The 23287-nt window shown below is 29.7% G+C and overlaps 1 protein-coding gene across 5 annotated transcripts in view; it reads right to left on the bottom strand.

The window, feature by feature from the left end:
* The window catches only part of LOC103571356 (glutamate receptor ionotropic, kainate 2), a 122004-nt gene that overhangs the window by 49869 nt on the left and 48848 nt on the right, over nt 1-23287 (bottom strand). For all 5 annotated transcript variants that reach the window (XM_053741044.1, XM_053741048.1, XM_053741047.1 and 2 more), the window contains 4 exons: nt 15608-15859; nt 6200-6375; nt 3410-3463; nt 3157-3321 (listed from right to left, as the gene is read on the bottom strand). In XM_053741044.1, coding sequence (XP_053597019.1) covers nt 3157-3321; nt 3410-3463; nt 6200-6375; nt 15608-15859 — 647 coding nt within the window. The remainder of the gene's footprint in view (nt 1-3156; nt 3322-3409; nt 3464-6199; nt 6376-15607; nt 15860-23287) is intronic.

Here is a 23287-nt window from a genome sequence, read left to right as displayed (position 1 = left end):
TTTCGTTGTTATTAGAAAAATTAGTGATGGAGCCTAAGTTAGGCATGTTTTTGGAATTCTTGAATGATACCTTGTGGTGAAGAACAGTGACTTGCCAAAGTTGGCTGTTATTAGGAAAATCTGTGGTAGGGCCTCATTTAGGCATATTTCAGGAATTCTTGTCTGAAACCTTGTGGCAAAGACCAATGATTTGCCAAATTTCGTTGTTATTAGGAAAATCTGTGGTAGGGCCTCATTTAGGCATATTTCAGGAATTCTTGACTGAAACCTTGTGGCAAAGACCAATGATTTGCCAGATTTCGTTGTTATTAGGAAAATCTGTGGTAGGGCCTCATTTAGGCATATTTCAGGAATTCTTGTCTGAAACCTTGTGGCAAAGACCAATGATTTGCCAAATTTCGTTGTTATTAGGAAAATCTGTGGTAGGGCCTCATTTAGGCATATTTCAGGAATTCTTGACTGAAACCTTGTGGCAAAGACCAATGATTTGCCAAATTTCGTTGTTATTAGGAAAATCTGTGGTAGGGCCTCATTTAGGCATATTTCAGGAATTCTTGACTGAAACCTTGTGCCAAAGACCAATGATTTGCCAAATTTCGTTTTTATTAGGAAAATCTGTGGTAGGGCCTAATTTAGGCATGTTTTTGGAATTCTTGACTGATATCTAATAGTATTTTATGTAGTATAACTAAACTAAGGAACTATTATCAGTTGCGTAGTGTAGTTGTTAAAACGTCAGTCTTTCATGCGTAGGGTTCCGGGTTCGAATCCCACCATAACCTAGTGTTATTCCTAATAAAGTTTCCAGATTGAAATAAAATTTGATATGGAATCGATAACTAGGCTTAGTTTTATCTCCACTTTACGATACCAATTTTCAAAGTCTACAATCGTTTACTGCGTGACGTTATTTTTAAAACAGAGTGACTCATTAATGTGTCAAAAATTCTGAGACTAGACATTCGCATTCAACTAGTTTTTATAGAATGCATCATCTTTTTGTATTAACGCATGAGCAACGGAAGTTTATAAGGTTAGGTTTTCCAAAATTTCTATTTGTCTGCAACGTTTATGTAACTTTTCATTGTTTTTATTATTTTATGCAAAAAAAATATGTTTTGTTTTTTAACGCGAACAGTATAAATTTTATTCGATCATGCGCGAATTCTATTGATGTCTTCTACAAGCATGAAACGGCATCTTTCGTGCATATATTCCACAAACTATTGTGTACAGGTTGTAACAATTAGTATTATACTCTTGGGTATTGATACCGTTCGCTTGAGGATGTGTCTCCAATTTTGTACTCTAGTATAAAATCTCTACAAGATACAGTGTAAGATATTATTTAAGCTCTTTGTGCTAAAAGACCAAAGCGGGTTCTGAAAGTAGCCTTCAGGGTTTAATAATAGTGCCGTTTTAAAAATTATAAATTTTGTAATGAAAAACAAGCTATTGGCTTCAGTTCAATTTCGAAAACTCATTCATTCAACAGATGTCGATGTTACGGGGTTTTAAAATTCACGATATCTCTGGAATGAATAAATCGATTTGAATAATCTTTGAGGAAATAAAGAGAGTTTATTTGTGTAGAAGACACTGTAAACCGAAAAAAATTTTACTTTTATTTGACAATATCTTATAAGCAAGACGATCGATTCGAATGTGTCTGATGAAATAAATATATTATCGTGACGTAGATTTTGTTGAGTAGCATTGAAAAATGGAAAGTGACGAAAAAAGGCGGGATATTTAATAAGAAATTTGAAATAATAAAAATTAGACTAAGAAAAAACTGAAAATACAATAAATAAGTCAAAAGTCAAATAATAATTAGTGATGTGAAAAAATGATTGAAAAAGTTTGGAAAATCCAAAAGTGCACTCCTTGAACGTTCGTGTTACAATAAAATATATAAATTATTAATTTTCATTTTTAATTACAAAATTTTTTAATAAACATCTAGAAAGAAATTTGTCTTTTTTTTTTTTTATTTAGTTAATTCTATGACAGTTGGCAATAAAAAAAAATTATCTGATGGTAAAGTAGAACTTTATGATATCAGCAAAGTTCGATGATAAAAAAAAACATTCCCGATAAAATAAAAAAATGGCTGCTGTGTGTTTGTTTACATGGCGCCGGTTTTAACAGAAATTATTTATTATAAAAAAAACGAGAAGGACTACAGTAGTGATTTTCGAAAAGGACCTTCTTTGCATAATTCTGAAGACAGCGAAAAAAAAATAAAGTCATTTTGTCAAGCCGTTTACGAGATATCCGCGCCACAGACTTTTTTTGGACTACAGACTAACTGACGTCCACGATACATATTTTTTACTGAACTTTTTTTTATTATAATACGTATCGGACAACTTAATGAAAGTATCAGTCTTATTAATTAGTGTTTCCTCTTTAGATTAATATGCTTTTTATAACATGTAAGTGTAATATGAAAATAATATATACAGTTCAATGCGAAAAAATCACGTGACCTTGACAAGTCCGTTATAAAGCACAACCTTTCCGCTTCGCGTTTGAGGCATGCAATAATAAAAAAATAAAATACTCGTAATTATCATGAGCACCTGATGTGGGCCCTTTTAGATTTTCCAGCATTATTTTAATGATATAGATGACTTTATAATTTATATATGACTAAATTTTAAAAAATAGTTCAATAAAAAATTATTTTTGTTAATTATTAAAATTTCACTTCATGAAATTAGTCTTTCTATTCAAATTTATACAAAAAAGAAAAAAAATCACATCACTGCTATTGAATCAAAAGTCGTGAATATTATTCTGGTGACATTTACTGAAACCAATTCAACCACACGCTGTTCATTGTATTAACCCATTGAAAGCATTTCAACCAGGCGTTAAAAATTTTTATCTTCGAAACCCATGTGGCTTTAATTGGCAATAAAATATTATTGACTGGTTTGCATAAATTTAAATTTACAAGTAATATTGTTGGATATATTATTAATTTACAGAAAAAAGATTAACGTTTCAAAATTATTCAACGACCGTTTTTTCGACTTACGATGCTCGTCGAAGGATAATACTAATCGGGCTCAGGGTCTTCTATTTTACAATTTTATATCCTCTATCTTTGGGTAAATAAATAAATAAATAATTTTTGTTATAGCAAACCTGAATAACATGTGATTTATTGAGAATTGTATTTCCAGCTGGCTGGAAACGTTCCATGTCGCGTAAAATCCCTCTTACTGCTGCGTCGTCAGCGTCGACTAATCGAAAGGCAGTGATATTAACGTAATTGTACTTGAAGTCTTCTAGATCGAAGGTTTCAATATCCTGTAATAAAATATTTAAATATTTTATTTTTATTTGTTTCGTATTTTAAAAATAGTTTTTTAATAGAAAAATATTATTTATTACTTACAAAAGTGGTAAAAAGGTAATGATACTTGTAATCATTCATTTGTAGTTGTAGTATCTAAACAAAAGATTGAAAATTTTATTTTGTAATAATAATAGTGATAAATTACTAATACACGGTAAAAATTTCTCCGATTGTTTAAAAAAAATAGGTGTGAAAATTTTCGATAAATAAGGTACTGGCAGGTAATAAGGTTTAGCTAAGGGAGGTTACGAATAGAAATGTAAATTAATCTTTATTTAAATAGATTAACCACAAAATGTAATGAAGTGATGGTAATTTTTACCATAAACAAACAAAAAATTATACTTTTACAAAAACCATACGAATAGGGCTTATTTTACTACGGCAGGGTAATAAGGCCTACATGAAACTGAAGCAAGCGGCCGTAAGAAGTAGCGGCCAGTAATTTTTTGCGTGGCCGCTACTTATTTTGGCCGCTAGCTTCAGCTTCTATAAGGCCTACGGGTTAAACAAACTGGAATAGTTTAACTGTACTTAATAAAATTGGTATTAGACGGAGAGAAAATTATGGTAACAATTACAATATATTATGGGAATGGTTCCCATAGTGCATGGTAACCGTTTTTTTTGAAATGTTGATTATAGGAACGGCACCCATATATATTATGGTAATCATTCCTATAATTATGGGTATAATTCTCATATGGTATCGGAATAGTTTCTATGGAATCATGGTAATCGTTACCATGTAACTATGATAACGGTTACCATAATAGTACGGTAACGATTACTATAATATTATGGTAATTGTTACCATAATATTTAGAAATTATAATAAATTTGTTTTTGTATACTTAAAATTTTGTAATATACAAAAAAAATTTATTATAATTTCTGAATATTATGGAAATTATTACCATAATATTATGGTAATCGTTACCATAATATTATGGTAACGGTTATCATAATAGTATGGGAATTTTTACCATAATATCATGGTAATAATTTCGATAATATGATAGTTATGTTTACCATAATATTATAGGAATAGTTACCATAATATATAGGACTTATTCCCATACACACTTAGGAACCATTACAATGTGGTTATAGAATCGGTTACTATTTGCTTATGGGAACTATTCCTATGAGTATAGTAATCATTACCATGATTCTTTCACATGCGATATGGAAACTGTTACCATAATCATAGGAATTGTTCCCATACTTACGGAAACTTTTCCCAGAAAGTATGGATCTATATCCCATAATCCCAAGTAATCATTACCATAACGGTATGAGATGATATTTCATAAACTTACTAGGAACAGTTACCATAATTTTCTCTCCGTGTAGACATGAATCATCACTTAAATTTAGCAACAATACTTTTTAAGAGTCAGAAGACTAGATTGTTTTTTATAATTTCTTCTGCGCAACAGTATATGACAGATAATGAAATATAGAAGACAGGGTGGTATCGGGACTCTATAAAATTGTCGTAACATCTATGCAAGACCCTTCTACCAGAGTAGCCTTTAGCGGAGGCGGTTATTTTAAATATTGTAACGAATGTGAAACTGATGTTTTAAAATATTTGAATAACTAGAAATCAAATGCCTTCTTCTCTTGTTTTTATAGATGCGCGACTAAGTCAGCCAGTCTTATATTGACATCTTAACAGCAAACATCTGTATATCAATAAACTATACATCTCTTTGCTTTCTTTGACTGCTGTTAATTATGGTGTTATTATTTATAATATAAGTGTGCTACCATGGTAGTATATAAGTCATATTAATTTAAGACACCAGTCACTACAATAACATTTCTGTCACTTAGGCCTTATTACCCAACAGGCCTTATTACCCGCGAGTACCTTAGTTAATACTTTTACATGTGAGTTTGACATATTATTGTGCTGTTTGTCCAGTTTCAATTGATTTAATTTTTAAAACACAAAGATGTTGTCTTACACAAAATTAATATTTGCTAAATTTTACTTTTTGATTAACGCAGAATTGATACAAACAATATTTTCAAAACAAAAGAGTTCATTGCAGTTTTTTAGTTAGAAAACGTCACTTTTGAAAGAGTAAATTTTACATACGATTCGTATTGATTTCGTAGAGTAACACGAGAAACTTACACGTCACGTGTTAAAATACTGTCTGTGGTTTTTATCCACGAAATATTACACTATGTAATATTGGATAATATTCAGCGACATATATCATTCACATATATATGTTTATAGATATTGCGGTGTAAAAAGTTTGACGTTAATGCTTATAACATAATGCAAACTCAATGACTTGACAAATAGTTACAGCAGGAATTCTTACTAAAGAAAATCAGTAACATTTAATTTATAGCTCATATATATATATATACATATATATGTCAGTAATTGAAACACATAATCTGAGCACTTTAATTTATATTAATGAAGTGCAACTATTTTTTATCATTAAAATGATTACTGTACTTGTTGAATGTTATAAATAAATTTATAATTGTTGATAGAGTAATATATATTGTGGTCATTTTTATCAAATTTTAGGACAGGGGGGATTAAGGACACGAATTAGGGACACTATCCCTAATGGGAAAATTTGATCTGATTTCATTTCCAAATAAAATAAATACAATCTATCAACCTAAATTAAAAAAAAAAATTTTGAATTCAGTATTTATTTTGAAACAGAGCTTATTTTTTTACTCGAGTAGTGCTTTAAGAAAATTGACACTGCATCTGATCAATAAAAAAAAAATAGGGTTAAGTAAAAGAAATTACGGGGTTTGCATACGATAAAGATAGTTAATTACCATTCGTAAAAAGTGATGCATATGTTTTGGCTTGGTGTCAATGATAAAATTATGTATTTCTTTTGTTTTGATATCAGCCAACACTTCTTTATACGAATTAGGATCCGTTTGTCTCATGTGTACTTCTAGTTCATGAAACTTGGGTGATTTCACCAACTCTCGTAACTTTATTAAGCCTGAAATAAAAAAAGTAAAGAAAAATGTTAGTTAACCAATAGTATATTAACGCATGGAGTGAAAGGTGCTTTCGACAACGAGTGTGATTGGTTAACGAGCCGTCAGGCGAGTGTTGCCAACACACGAGTGTCGAAAGCCCTTCCTACTCAATCGGTTACCAGTTTTAGCATCGAATGGTAAGAAAGAATGTCTTTTGTTGGTAAAAAAGGACTCTACATTAAATTTCATTTTTTAACTAACCTAAAATAATATTCAATCGTATTAATATAAAATTAATTCCTGTATTATTTCTGATGCAAAAGATTATTAAATAATAATAGTAACAATTAAATATGATTTCATTCATTTTATAATAATTTAAAATTATTTTTATTGTTTTCAATATATTGATACTCAGCAAAAATAACTAGAGTTTTGAGTCAAGGTTCATATAGTGAATTGTAGGTTATAATTAAATACAGTAAGATGATTTTCTATAGTCTGGACTTTCCGATGTCCTAACTCGAGATGGCTGTTCATTGGGTTTTCTGTTGGATCGTTTAGTGACTAATAAATAGTATATATATAAAAAGTGTACACCTGTCATATTTTCACGAACAATGTGGACATTCTTCGCGATATTTATTATTTGCAGTCATTTTTAACCAATCAAAGACGTGCTTTCTTCCCATGAGACAAAAAATAAATTTTTAGGTTATATTCCATCAAAGGCAAGCAATAAGCATTAAAAAAAAAGTTTTTATTGTTTGACACTTTTTATAAAGGTTTGGAAGAATAGTAAACTGAGGAGATCGTTAAAGAAACCCGTTAACCGCACGGGTTACGATGAAATCGATACGTCGGCGCATTGGTGCCTAAATAATCAAGGTATCATCTCGACTTGCAGGTCTTCGTTTCTACGCTACCTAACTACACAATTTCACTTTTGTCCTTTTTCTATATGAGGTTTATCGACAAAAAAAATGTATCATTTTAAAATCGGAGTCTTCGACGAGTTTATTTATCTCAAACAAGATCGAACTTGAGATTACTCAGTGACAATTCAACGAGGGGGTGAGAAACCTTTGGATAACTCTTATAAAAGTTTAACTGAAGAACGACAATGTAATGAGTTTACTTTCAAGTATCTTGGAAGAAAAGATGTCCGATAGTTTCTACTTTAATTTTACTGCTGCTAATTTTAAATTAATTAACTAAGATTTAATTGTCCTTTTTGAAAATATATATAAACATTAATTCAAAAATTGGTTTTTATACCTTTCAGACATTGCGAAGGAAATAATTAAAATATGTTGCAATGAAAATTAAAATTAAGCAAAAACGAAATCATGGAATATCAATTTATAATTAAAGGCACCAAAAGTGCCTATTTATAAATCTATTTATATAAAGTATATTTGAAAATAAATATTGAAACCACATTTCTCTGTTTAGACAGCCTTCGATTTTTTTCCTGACCTCAATTTGCATAATTTCCAATTTATGAATTTATTAATTAAAAGTAAAATTAATCAAATAAAGTGAAATCATTTCCTATGAGAGATTTTTAATTTAAATTGAAAATTTATTTCCCTATAGAATACTAAATGAGGTCTTGATAATTTTATATTAATATATCTTATGTATAAAAAGGCAGAGTGTAGATTTTTTTATTTTTTTTTATAGCAAAGTAGCAGCGAAAAAATGAATCAAAGTAATGGAGCGAAATACGGAGTTTTGATGTTTTTAAGTAAAATATCTACACACAAAAAAATTATTCTTCGGTGCAGAAAATTTTTTGCTCCCGATTATTTTTCGGTAGCAGCTACCAATCGCCAACTGGGATCTGCTACCGAGAATTTTTCAGTAGCAGCCACCAATTGCCAACTGGGAGCTGCTACCGAGAATTTTTCAGTAGCAGCCACCAATTGCCAACTGGGAGCTGCTACCGATTATTTTTCAGTAGCAGCCACCAATTGCCAACTGGGAGCTGCTACCGATTATTTTTGGGTAGCAGCTACCAATTGCCAACTGGGAGCTGCTACCGATTATTTTTCAGTAGCAGCCACCAATTGCCAGATTCAGATTGAAATAAAATCCGAAATTACTCTGAATATACTTTCAATTTTGTACAGCGTATGAGACTATTGATTTCTAATGTGAACTTTTTCAGAACGAGGGCAAAATTGAGTAGAAATACATTCTGAGAAATATGTTTCTGTTTTTGTGTTTAATCCACTGGAAACTTTATCGCAGAATTAATAATTAACATTAGATTTGCGAGCGGCTACATAAATTTTTGTATGCTATTAAGTTCCTTCATTAAAATTGTTAATGTTGAATTTCAGATTAAACTTAAGTCACACTACATGAATAAATATATAGAGAAGTCGGTCATGCTCATGAGTTAACTTTTAAATTGAGTTCTATCTCATTAGTCGAATGCATTGTTTCACCCAACGCAGTTCCCTGCTTACTAATTAGAGAAATTCCTTCCTGCCTCAGTTAATTTTCAAATATAGACGTTATCCGTTATTTCTGGCTAGTTGACAGCATCTCATGTCAACTGTGAAATTCATCTCACAGCAGTTGCAATTGATGGATCGACTATAAACATTTGATTTACATCATAATCAATCATCAAATATCTATTGAACCGATCGAAAAAATATACAAACAATGTGATACATTGTTCACTTATTACTTTCGATGTCACGAGGGTTGGTGAGTGATTGCAATTGGCTGAAGAAAAAAATATAAATGATAACGAAAAAATTTTGGAAAATCCAAAAGTGCACACCCCAATCGCTTCTTTCGTTTTTGATGACTTTTATTTTATAATATTATTTTATTATTTTTGATAATGAATTTTTATTTGACTAATTGTATAAAATTATATATAAATTGGATAGAAAAATGGCCTGATTCATTTGTATATAATCGTATATAATTATATCTTATTTGTATATAATCATGTAATGTTTTCGTATAGATTATATATAATTATATACACATCTATATAATTCTAAATAAACATATACATTGATATATAATGACATACTGTATTCTTATAGATTATATATAATTATATACAATTATATACATTTGTATATAATTACATACTGTATTCGTATAGATTATATATAATTACATACAATTCTATATAATTTTATACAAATATATACATTTGTATATAATTACATACTGTATTCGTATAGATTATATATAATTATATACATTTGTATATAATAACATACTGTATTCGTCTAGATTATATATGATTACATACAATTCTATATAATTTTATACAAATATATACATTTATGTATAATTACATACTGTATTCGTATAGAATATATATAATTACATACAATTCTATATAATTTTCTACAAATATATACATTTATATATAATTACATATTGTATTCGTATAGATTATATATAATTATATACAATTCTATATAATTGTACACAAGTATATACATTTGTATATAATTATATACTGCAATAGTTGAAAAAAATAACTGTTCTTAAAGCCTTCTTAGCCCTTTTACACTTCAGGTGTGAAAAAAAAATCAAGGGTTCAATGTCAAATTGCTTTTCAAGTATAATAAATAAAAGCAAACACGTACCTAAGGAAATTCAATAAATTTATCCACGCCAGAACTCTCGAATTAAGGAGGACCTGAGATAATTGGTTGAATCGTTCGTTTGGTGTCAAAAAAAGTGTGACAGAAACAAAAAGATAAATAAGAAAAAATAAGATTGGGTGGCTGCTTAGTTCGCTTAGAAACTATATCCAATACTGCTGCTGTATTTGCTCGAAACAATTGCTCTCAGTGTAAATTATTTATATAAAAGTATATATTATTTATGAACATAAATCATATTATAAGATAGAATTTTGTCAACGAGCAATTTTTAGATCTTGAAAAAAAAAAAAAAGAAAAAATTTCAACTCAGAAGCCCGAAAAGGTCTGCAAGACAGTACGTCCAAGCTTTAAAATTATCGAAATTTTTCTTTGACGAATGTATGAAACCTTTAAAATTGATTTGTCTGTGAAATTTTTTTCTCACACCATATATGCTCACTCGAATAAATATTCAGAGGCGTAGAATTGGAACATACAAACTGAGATGATGATTTCTTATATAGCTGAGTTGTTGATGCCTTGAAGCAAGAATCTTGAGGCATCAGCTCGAGTAAACATTGGTCGAGATTATTTGTGCATACACATACGCGCGTTACTCAACCGCGATCTGAGGATCAAATAAATAAATCAAATCATCCGAACAAATCTCGCAGATCTCCTTTACTGTCACTTCTTCTCACGATCCACGCAAATATCTCGGTGTATATATAATATTATCCGTGGATTTGTAAGAATATATATCTATGTCTGTACAAATGTATGTACGAATCTGTATAGTGGAATACATTAAAGTTGTAACGTCTAGTTTATGTTACAAATCCAAATGAAGTTTCCTTGACTATATTTCGTAAAAATTGTAAAAACTACTGGATTTAATAATGTGATCTGATTTTAGTCTAACTAAATTGTATTTAGACTAATTGGTCTTTCTTTAAATTTTTATAAAAATTAAAAAATTTAAGCTGTTTCTGATCTAAATATGAAGCTGAAGCTAGCAGCCGTAATAAGTAGCGGACACGCAAAAAATTGCTGGCCGCTACTTATTACGGCCGCTAGCTTCAGCTTCATGATCTAAATACGATCAATTGTAGCGGTTATTAGGTGTGTATTATTAGGTGTGGAAATAAACCCTATATGTCATGATAACAGTTCTTATAATATTATGGTAATGGGTACCATAATAATATAGTGACTATTCAGGTAATATTTGGAATTTTCGCATATTGTGGAATCATTAACAATATATGGCAACGGTCACTAGAATATGTCGATAATGGTTACCCTTACAAAAAAAACTAAAGAACACTTATGAATACTATTGAAAATTCATCAGTGTTGAAAGGTGCTTTATTAGTGATGATTAGTGACCATTAGTACTCTGACTAGTGAATCTTAGAACACTATTGGATGTGATGAGTGTTAGATAGTGTTGTAATAGTGTTCATTAGTACTTCGACACTATTGGAAGTGATTAGTCTTAATAGTGTTGTATTAGTGTTCATTGGTGACCATTAGTACTCTGACTAGTGAATCTTACAACACTATTGGATGTGATGAGTGTTAGATAGTGTTGTAATAGTGTTCATTAGTACTTCGACACTATTGAAAGTCATTAGTCTTAATAGTGTTGTATTAGTGTTTATTAGTCAGAATATCAATGGATCTTGCAGCGCTATTGGATGTGATTTATGTTGGATAGTGTTGTAATAGTGTTCATTAGTACTTCGACACTATTGGAAGTGCTTAGTCTTAATAGTGTTGTATTAGTGTTCATTAGTGACCATTAGTACTCTGACTAGTGAATCTTACAACACTATTGGATGTGATGAGTGTTAGATAGTGTTGTAATAGTGTTCATTAGTACTTCGATACTATTGGAAGTGATTAGTCTTAATAGTGTTGTATTAGTGTTTATTAGTCAGAATATTAATGGAACTTGCAGCGCTATTGGATGTGATTTATGTTGGATAGTGTTGTAATAGTGTTCATTAGTACTTCGACACTATTGGAAGTGCTTAGTTTTAATAGTGTTGTATTAGTGTTCATTAGTGACCATTAGTACTCTGACTAGTGAATCTTACAACACTATTGGAAGTGATTGGTGTTAATAGTGTTGTAATAGTGTTCATTAGTACTTCGACACTATTGGAAGTGTTTAGTCTTAATAGTGTTGTATTAGTGTTCATTAGTCGGAGTACTCATGGATTTTGCATTGCTATTCGATGTGATTTGTGTTGGATAGTGTTTTAATAGTATTCATTAGTATTTCGACACTATTGGAAGTGATTGGTGTTCATAGTGTTGTATTAGTGTTTATTAGTTAGAATATTAATGGATCTTGCAGCGCTATTGGATGTGATTTATGTTGGATACTGTTGTATTAGTGTTCATTACTCGTACTAGTGGATCTTGCAACACTATTGGAAATAGTTGGTTTTGGATAATGTTCTATAAGTATTCATTAGTACTGTGGCTAATGTATCTTACAACACTATTGGAAGCGATTAGTGTTGAATAGTGTTTTATTAGTGATCATTAGTAGTCTGTTTAGTGAATCTTACAATATTACTGGAAGTGATATGCTCATCAGGTTTCAATAGTTATCATTAGTAATCCGAATAGTCGGTTCTACTCTACTGTGAAATTCAATTTAATAGCACTAAACGCACTAATGACACTAAATGCACTAATTGCGCTAAATGCACTAATTGCACTGAATGCACTAATGACACTAATTACACTAATTACACACTAATTACACTAAGCCATTCGTACGCGAAAAACTAAAGCATTAGTGTTTCTCATTAGTGTTGATTAATTTTTTTCCATAAGAGTACCATAACATTATGGTAATCATTACCATAATATATGGTGTCCGTTTTTATAATAGAATCGGAACGATTACTATAATGACACAAAGAATGTTACCTTAATATCCTAGAAATTATTCCCATATCGTAAAGGAATGAAAATTGTATAGATGGAAATGGTTACCATAATTTGTATGGGTGCCGTTTCCATAATCAATACTTCAAAAAAACCGATTATCATTCGCTATATGAACTATTCTCATACTACTTTGTAATGTTAGCATGAATTTCTATCAGGCAATTTATTTCAATGCGGAACAAGTGATTTATTCAAAAGTCTCCATTCGTTTGAATATTAGAATAAAAGAATAATTAACTTCATTCGGATATTTAACGAGATCTTCAGAGAGAAACAGTTTTTATCCTATTTCATAATTCATATTTCATAATATAGCGTGTACAGAAAATTAAAAAAAAAAAAAATGACTTTAACCAACATTACTTTTTCTGATTACAAAGATAAGTCAATTTTCAGTAATTTTCTAATTTACGATGTGGACATAGCGTTTAAAATTTTGTTGATAAAATAAAAAGCTTGTTATATATTTAATCTAGCTATTCTTTTAGTCGCTTTGAAGTCTGCAGCTTCAAGAGTAAATGAGGGAATTATGTAGGATTAACTGATAAGTTATATTAAGTATGAAGTGTAGCTATGGAGGTAGGAAATGGTAATCGTAAGTTAGGTGTAATGAAGTGACGTTCTATCCATTTATTATGCTTTTGGGATCCGTAAATGAAATTTACAATTTTCATCAGTTGATCTACGTAATGTTCAGACGTGCATGGTATTCGTATATTTGCAGTATGAAATCTAAACACACACGTAGACATATACACATATATACATTTATACCAAGTTTAAGCTAGTGGTAACAAAAAAGACGTATATTCGTGTTTAGAATAAATAACAAGTTTCAGTATTTGGAGAAAATATTTATATCTGATCAACGGAGTTTGAAAATGTGTCTAAACAGTAAATCAATAGAGGAATTGGATTTTAAAAATATTTTTTACACATCTCAAGCGCAACCGCGTTGAGTTGGTTTACGATCAGTATCAAATTTTCGGCTATTTTACTCACGTACTAAGAAAAAAAGTTAGCGCTGCAAGCAATCCCGTCATTGCTGGATGCCGTTGAGCATAATATGAATGAATCGACACACAACTTTAACAGAACAACATTGACCAACAAACGATTGCAATTAGAATAAGTCGGATCGGTTCATAATGAGGGACCAAGTAAGTGGAGCTGTATGGTTCCGAAAACTACACAGAAAAGGATTTGGTGACGTTAACCCTTTTATAGTTGTATCAACCTCACCACAGAGTCATGTTGTGGGTAGCCCATGTAGTGGTTTACTGAACTGCTTCATGAGGTTACTAGGAAACTCTTCAAGCAGTTGAGATAACCCGTGAAAGATAAGCTGTCCTTTTCTGCCAGTTCAACGGACCGAATTTTAACTTGAGAAAACAACAAGATAGGTTTGAAACATAGATTAAATTCTTTTGCTTTAATAATTTAATAAGATAGAGTTAAAGGTGATAGTTTACTACTAATGCCTGACATTTTTAAATAATTTTTGCAACTCATGGTAAGAAAGCACGTCTTAGATTGGTTAAAAATGACACTACAAGAATAAATATCGCGAAGAATGTCCACATTGTTCGTGAAAAATATGACAAATCTACACTTTATATATATATAGATATACTATTTATTAGTCACTAAACGATCCAACGGAAAACCCAATGAACAGCCGTCTCGAGTTAGGACAACGAAAAGTCCAGACTATAGAAAATCATCTTACTGTATTTAATTATAACCTACAATTCATTATATGAACCTTGACTCGAAACTCTAGTTATTTTTGCTGAGTATCAAAATATTGAAAACAATAAAAATAATTTTAAATTATTATAAAATCAATGAAATCATATTTAATTGTTACTATTATTATTTGATAATCTTTTGCATCAGAAATAATACAGGAATTAATTTTATATTAATACGATTGAATATTCTTTTAGGTTAGTTAAAAAATGAAATTTAATGTAGAGTCCTTTTTTACCAACAAAAGACATTCTTTCTTACCATTCGATGCTAAAACTGGTAACCGATTGAGTAGGAAGGGATTTTGACACTCGTGTGTTGGCAACACTCGCCTAAGGGCTCGTTAACCAATCACACTCGTTGTCGAAAGCACCTTTCACTCAATTCGTTAGTATATTACTAAATACTTGTATCAATTAAAACAACTGTCATAAAGATTTATGTTAATAATTTTTATATTTTTTATAAAACCGTAAAAGTATAATAAATCGAACTTTTTTTAATAAATTTTATTCTTTCGACATATTACGATTGGAATTAGAGTAAATTAGTCATTGCTCATTAACTTAAAATGAAATTTATCGGTTAAATTATCTCGAGTGTCGACTTTCACTAATCCGGTTACCTCCGCATTTTACTAATTGTTTCTTTGCCACCACACAAAGTTTTCTTAGTCTACTCTTTCTCTTTCTCTCTCTCCTTCTCTCTTTTCTCTAGTACTTTACTAGCATTATTTCAATGCTATCGATTGAGTTTCAAAATAGTCTAACCAATAACGTCATCGCTAACAGCGCAAACTTCTTTGTAAATTTCGTTACATAGCTCGGAGAAAAGCTCTTACATCTAAGAAGACAACTAAAATCTACCAACAAATAATTGATACTTTAATAATAATTACCGTAATCATCTTCGTAAATAATTGCTACTTTTGTCCAATTAAGAAACTTCATAACGTCTTGGTAAGCAGAATTGAGCAGACTTTGTGCGGGATGAAGATTGATACTAAATTCTTTAGCCTCTGTATCCAAGTCCAACCTGACCTCCAAATGAGGAATGTCCAGTGCATCACAGATGCTATGAATATGCTGACCAAGTATGGGGTCCGATGGACCAAAAATTGCCTGCACGCCGAATTTAACTTGTTGGCAAGCTGAAAAATAAACACACCTTTTAAAATATCTTGAAATAAAACTCTGCAGAAAGTCGTAATTTTTGCTCTGAACCGTGAGATAGAAGTTTTCTTGCTCATTTTCCTCTACTTTACTGTCTCTCGTTTCGCTTTAAATTAGATTTGCGAAATATTAACGCATTGAGTGAAAGGTGCTTTCGACTACGAGTGTGATTGGTTAACGAAGCGTTAAGCGAGTGTTGCCAACACACGAGTGTCCAAAGCCCTTCCTCTCAATCGGTTACCAGTTTTAGCATCGAATGGTAAGAAAGAATGTCTTTTGTTGGTAAAAAAGGACTCTACATTAAATTTCATTTTTTATCTAACCTAAAATAATATTCAATCGTATTAATATAAAATTAATTCCTGCATTATTTCTGATGCAAAAGATTAATAAATAATAATAGTAACAATTAAATATGATTCCATTGATTTTTATAATAATTTAAAATTATTTTTATTGTTTTCAATATATTGATACTCAGCAAAAATAACTGAAGTTTCGAGTCAAGGTTCATATAATGAATTGTAGGTTATAATTAAATACAGTAAGATGATTTTCTATAGTCTGGACTTTCCGTTGTCCTAACTCGAGACGGCTGTTCATTGAGTTTTCTGTTGGATCGTTTAGTAACTAATAAATAGTATATCGATATATATAAAAAGTGTAGATTTGTCATATTTTTCACGAACAATGTGGACATTCTTCGCGATATTTATTCTTGTAGTGTCATTTTTAACCAATCTAAGACGTGCTTTCTTACCATGAGTTGCAAAATTATATTTTTGTGTTCGTTATATTGTCATTACATAAAAAAATTTTGTTATGATATGAATCCGTAAAAAAGCCATTCCGAACAAAAAAATCATTTAGTTTAGGGAGCAGATATACAACAAGATTCTGATTAAGTTTTCTGCCAGCTACAGATGTAATATCGGAGTAGTAAAGCTAGGAAGTTATTGAATAATTTTTACTATACTGAATTAATAAAAAAAAAATCCGTTTGAACACACTTTCTTTTTATATAAGTGCTTATCTATTTAATTGCCGTTAGTCGCCCCTCATCTCTGTCAAGAAAAAGAAAAATAAAAGCTTTCTATATGACAACAATAATATTTGAGATTGATCATGATTCCTATCTTATGTGAGTGAATTCGTTCAATAGAGTTAAATATAACACTAGAAATAGAAATAAATCAGAATAGTTCTCTGATGATTTTCAATGCAAACAAAATTTTTGTTTTTGGGCAATCGGTTTTATTTTATTATATATATTTTTCATGTAATACCATGAAAGAGGATTATGACAACTGAAAAGTATGTGAAACTAAATCGAACGGGTAATCTATATTACTATATCGGAATATACTGAAAGAGAAATAGGGGGTTTAATCGGAGAAAAACGTGAATGCAATAAAAAACAACAAAAAAAAAAAAAATATGAAAATAAAACTGACGTGGATGCGAGCCAGTGTGGGAGTTGGGTGGATTTGTTTATAGCGCGAGATGTAAAAAAAACTTTTCGCAGCTGATGGCAAACGTCCCGAGATAAATAGGAAAGTTAATCTCTTTAACCGCCGATGCTACCGTTGCCAAGACGACGAACGTATTGCGACGTCATATGTGTGACGCTAGATGCTGGTGATTCCATGCAACAATTTTATATTTATTTAGGGCAAAACGGGACCGCTGAGGAAATAGTAAATTTTCACGGATTCAGATTCGCTGGAAGTGGATTTCATGGGAATTTGGATCTTGCATTTGTCCAGATGGATTGTTCAATGAAATCTTTCGCTGTCATAACTAGTCGAGTAGGTTCCAAAAATACCATTGGTTTATAAGTTTATATAAGGTGCCCGGGGGTAATAAGGCCTAAGTGACAGAAATGATATTTAAAATAACCGCCTCTGCTAAAGGCTACTCTAGTAGAAGGGTCTTGCATAGATGTTACGACAAATTTATAGTCCCGATACCACCTTCCCTGTCTTCTATATTTCATTATCCGTAAGATGCTGTTGCGCAGAAGAAATTATAAAAAACAATCTAGTCTTCTGACTCTTAAAGAGTATTGTTGCTAAATTTAAGTGATCCCGCATGAAAAAATCTTATATCCTAAAATTATATTGAATAATATAACACATTTTATATTACAATATAATTATTTATATAAGAAGTCATATATATTCAAATAACTATTTTTTTGCCATTTTAATTATATAATTATATATTTTCAAAATATACAAACATGATATATAATATTATATGTTGGCATATATTCAAGCTATATGAACTCCATATATTGAAAATTATATTGTAAACACATAAGTCATTTTATAATGTTAATATATAAGCTAATATATATTATCGACTTATAAAATTTAAAGTCTAAAAGGTTTATTCCAAGCTTATATTAAATTGTAAACCTAAAAAAGGTTAATTCAGTTTTTTAAGTCAGAGTTGTAAATTGACATCCCCTGATTGAAACGCACACTTACATGTAAACATCTATATGATCAGATCTACTTAATATTTACTGAGATATCCGTTCTTTCTTTATTAATCTGTACCTTTATTTTCTTTCCTGAGTTAAATTGATAAATTGAATGTTCATTTTCCCGATTAAAAAAATATTTATATTATATATTTTTAAGTATATTATCCAATATATAATGCGATATGTTGGAAAAATATAATGAAAATTATTTTTTTTTATAGCAGTTACTATACTTAAAAATATATGTCTCGATTATATTTCATTGTATTGGAATTTATAACCGGGAAATTATATTTTGAAAATATACAATGCTCTATAATAAAATATATATTTTCTTTTATAGTTTATGTTATAAGAAGAAATATACTTTCAAGTTATATGAACATTATATTCAAACATACATAAATTTTTGCCACTTTATATAATTATATATTTTCACATATAAAATAAAAATATACATTGTTTTTCTGCGGGATGATTCATCTCTAATACCAATTTTATTAAGTATAGTTAAACTATTCCAGTTTGTTTAACCCGTAGGCCTTATAGAAGCTGAAGCTAGCGGCCAAAATAAGTAGCGGCCACGCAAAAAATTACTGGCCGCTACTTCTTACGGCCGCTTGCTTCAGTTTCATGTAGGCCTTATTACCTTACCATAGTAAAACAAGCCCTATTTGTATGGTTTTTGTAAAAGTATAATTTTTTGTTTGTTTATGGTAAAAATTACCATTACTTCATTACATTTTATGGCTAATTGAAATAAAGATGAATGTTACACCGATAGTTAAATGCAATATTTTCGATTCTATTCAAAATCTCCCTTAGCTAGGCCTTATTATCCATCGGTACCTTATCTGTTCAAGCCTAGATAGACTGATTTTTAAGCAGGTTTATATCAGCCTAGATTTACTTTCATCAGAACAGATCAAATCAGTTCGTACGTATTCATACATAAAATTTGATCAGACCTGATCAAATTTGATAAGATCTAAACAGATCTAAACTTCTTTTCTTGGGTCTTCACTTCTTGAAAGTTGAACCTTCATAGCAGGGTTTGCAAAAAACAATGTACCCTACAAGTAAACTACGAAGCGAACATGACAATCCTGAAAACGCTATTTGCTTGAAGGTTATGATACATCGGCTTAAGCCTTACACTCATGTAGCGACAAATGATGAATGTTTAAATCCATTCCATGTGTTTTACTTATCTTTAATATTTTTGATCATTAAAAATAATTGTTTGATATTGTCAGCCAAGTTAAATAAAGTGTTAAAAAGTTGACAGAATTTTTTTAAAGCAAGCAATTTATTTGGATGTGTCTTTTGTTCTCCCTGAGGGTAAAGTTGAACGTATTCGTGATAAACGAGATAACAGAACAGAACGATGGAACGCGTAGGAATGAAGCACTTGTCGTCAGGAGAGTTTCTAAAGGACCTTTAGTACTTCTTCATCCTCTATCCTCACTTCCCTCGAGCTACTAAAGACTTTTGTAGACTAGGAGCTATGTATGTTCAAATAAAAATATAGATTGAATTGATTGTTACTGTTCTTTTTATAATAAAAACATTTATATGTTGTATCGATGATAAAACTGTTGAGTTCAGTATATAAAAAGTATAATTACTGGATACTTTTGAGAAACTTTTCTTTTACAGTCCTTATAAAATTTTTAAGAACAAAAAATGATTCATTTTTACGTCCTTCATAAAACAAAAGTAATAGTATAGAGTTTATTGAAGGAAATAATGATCTTATCGAAAGTTTATAGACTTATGGAAAAAAAAAAATTCGTTTCCGGAATCTAATGTATTACCGAGCAAGTTTTTCTGTGGTAAGAATATGTATTTTTTCTGCATTATTATTTTTCGACGGCGAAATTTTCTTCGACGTCAAGATTTTGCATGGAGAGAAGTGAATGGTATATTCTCCAATGTGAGACAGTAATTATTACTATGTAGCATGGTAACGCAAGTTTTTTAGCCGTATTATTTATTTGACATAGTAATTTGTCCGACGTTGAATGGTAACGCTAGCCATGGTAGCATGATAATCATTACTATGCTAGCATGGGAATGATTACCATGCTACATTGGAATCATTCCTATGCTACATTGTAATTATTATAATTTCGATGAAACTGCTTCCAATTAAAGGTAGTAAGGTCAATCTTAAAATAAGGTTTTATAATTAAAAAATTAGGTTGTTTAATTAATAATGAATAAATTTTTAACTGATTTAAAAAATTTTTAAATAAAATAATAAATATTAACATTAACATATTTTAACATGGGTTATTTTTATTAGAAAAATATTATAATAATTTAATTATTTATTGAAAATATATTTAATTAATATTTTATTGCAAGTAAAATTATTAATTATGAATTATTAATGTAGAGGAAGTTAACAATTATCTAAATTAAAAATATTAAATCCAGCGCTTTGGAATATACATTTTACCGTCTGCAGCAGTGACGATACGTGTGGTAGAATAGCATTTTAAATCAGAATACAATAGACAATGATACTTTGTCAAATAATACTTGAGTTTCGTATGATTGATAATTTTCATTAAAATAATATTCATTGATATAAGTAGTAATTAAGGTTAATATATGTACAGGTTATATTAGACATATATACTATATAGCAGCACTTAATATTGAAACTACTTTCACACTATTCAGCATGGGACTCAGTAGCATTCTAGCATGGCTTTGATTACTATGCTACAAAGTAATATTTACCAGTAGCATGATTACTATGCAGTATGGTAAATATTACCAGAAGGATAGTAATCATTCCCATGCTACATAGTAATGATTCCTATGCTTTAAAAAATAGGACTGGTTACCATGTAGAATGGTAATTATTACCATTCTCTTCTTTTTATGTGGAAACAGTTTCTAATAGCAAATAGCAAATTTAAAATTCAAATTTTGATGTCCATCTTACGGCATCAAATAAATTAAAATCTGGAAACTATGAAATAGAATATTTACTATTTACCGCTTGGAGATTAATAAAATTTTATGAAAAATTTGCTCAAGCAATTAGTATAATTTTCAAAAATATCAAAGTGTTTCACCGTTACCTGAAACTTTTTTTTTAATTTTTACTATAAAACTCTGTGTAAGTAAAATCATACCTTATCTTATCAATTCGGAGTAAATTATAAACAGATCGAAAGAAAAGAAAAAAAAACATAGGAATTTTATCGGAAATTCAAGATGTCAAATGAAGTTAAGAAGAAAAAAAAACAAAAGTTTTGTCTTGAAAAGATCAGACCGACTTTGTTTGAGTAGCACCGGAAATAAGATGCTTTTGCAGAGACCACAGTTTTGCTCATCGCAAAGAGATTTCTTCGCTGAGGTGGAAATGAACTGTCTTGCTGACAAAAGTTTTGAAACTTTTTGTCACGGACTTTAAATTATCATCAAAAGGTGAATAAATCTATTAAAAAATGTGCTTCTTTTCACATATTAATCCATCCTCAAATAACTTATCATAACAATGATCATTGACATAATTTGCAAAGCATTTAAAAAAAAATTAGTCTAACAGTCCATCTAACACTTCTGTTAAATAAATAAAATCTCAGACCCGCATAAAAAAGCTATACATAGCTGATCATATATCGAGAATTATACTTTGAATATATAAAAATAGATAAAATTATATATGGGCTAATATATAAAATTTTGCCGCTTATTAAATATATTAGTCATATATGGAATATTGTATAACATATTATATAATGATGTCATACATTTTTGATATAACATTAAACATATAACATTTAATATACCAGTAAGATATATATTTTATTATTCGCAGATATATAACTTGTATTATATTCGGAATAGTATATGATTCGATATATAATATATATTATATTTCACAGTATAGGGTGAACAGTATATTGAAATCGATTATTGAATTGATTTTAGAATCGGATGACTCCATTAGAAAAATGAATAATATTATCATATATCACATATATGTAGGATTATACATAGTGATATATAGCAATAATATATTACCATGAATATGCGGTAGTATATATATGGCAAGTTATATTGTGATACTTTATGAGGATATATATGTAGTAAAATATACATAGTATTATATAGCAATAATATATCTCATCATATACTTTACATCATATACTTTCATATATAAAAAATTATTATATTGTTACATTATATTTTGCAACATATATGGAAATATATGGCAGTAATACATTTGAAGTTATATCGTCACATATATCATAATTATATTGAGTAAACATATATAATTAGATATATATAATTTTTCCGTTATATATGGTCACATATTCACCATATATCAATATATGTTCGACCATGTATAGTTTTTTCATGCGGAATATCGACTTTTAAATGAAATCATAAATGGGAAGTTTCAAATTGATTATTACAAAATCTAAGTTTACTTGACTAATGGATCTGAAAGGTTTTCCATTCATTAAATCTATTGAAAACTGTTAAACCCAATATCTGAATTTGTTAATCAATAGAACACAGGATATTAGGCTATCCCTTGGAGCTTGAACGAGCATAGCAGACTCAAAACCACGTGATGCTGCTCAATCAATGTAATTACACGTTAAATCTCTTCGTTCAGTTGAAATCTAATTACTCGCGATGCTCCTTTACTTTAGTGCAATAATACGGACTTTCAGCTAAGGTCTCTTTGACACAGAATTCACGTTTCTCTTAAACCAGCTGTTTGATCTTTTTCACAAATTTTTTTATATTTTCAATCTTTTTGAAATTAAAAATGTTACATTTGTTTAATTGGCACGTAGTATTCAGTTCTGTGATTGTATTGTATCTTGAAATTTATTTTCTAATGCAATTAATAGATAATAAACCACATTGGGGGGGGGGG

This window comes from Microplitis demolitor, chromosome 8 (genome assembly GCF_026212275.2).
Source record: "Microplitis demolitor isolate Queensland-Clemson2020A chromosome 8, iyMicDemo2.1a, whole genome shotgun sequence".
NCBI lineage: Eukaryota > Metazoa > Arthropoda > Insecta > Hymenoptera > Braconidae > Microplitis > Microplitis demolitor.
Note: the sequence above shows the minus strand (reverse complement) of the source record. Positions and strands in the feature narration are given on the sequence as shown.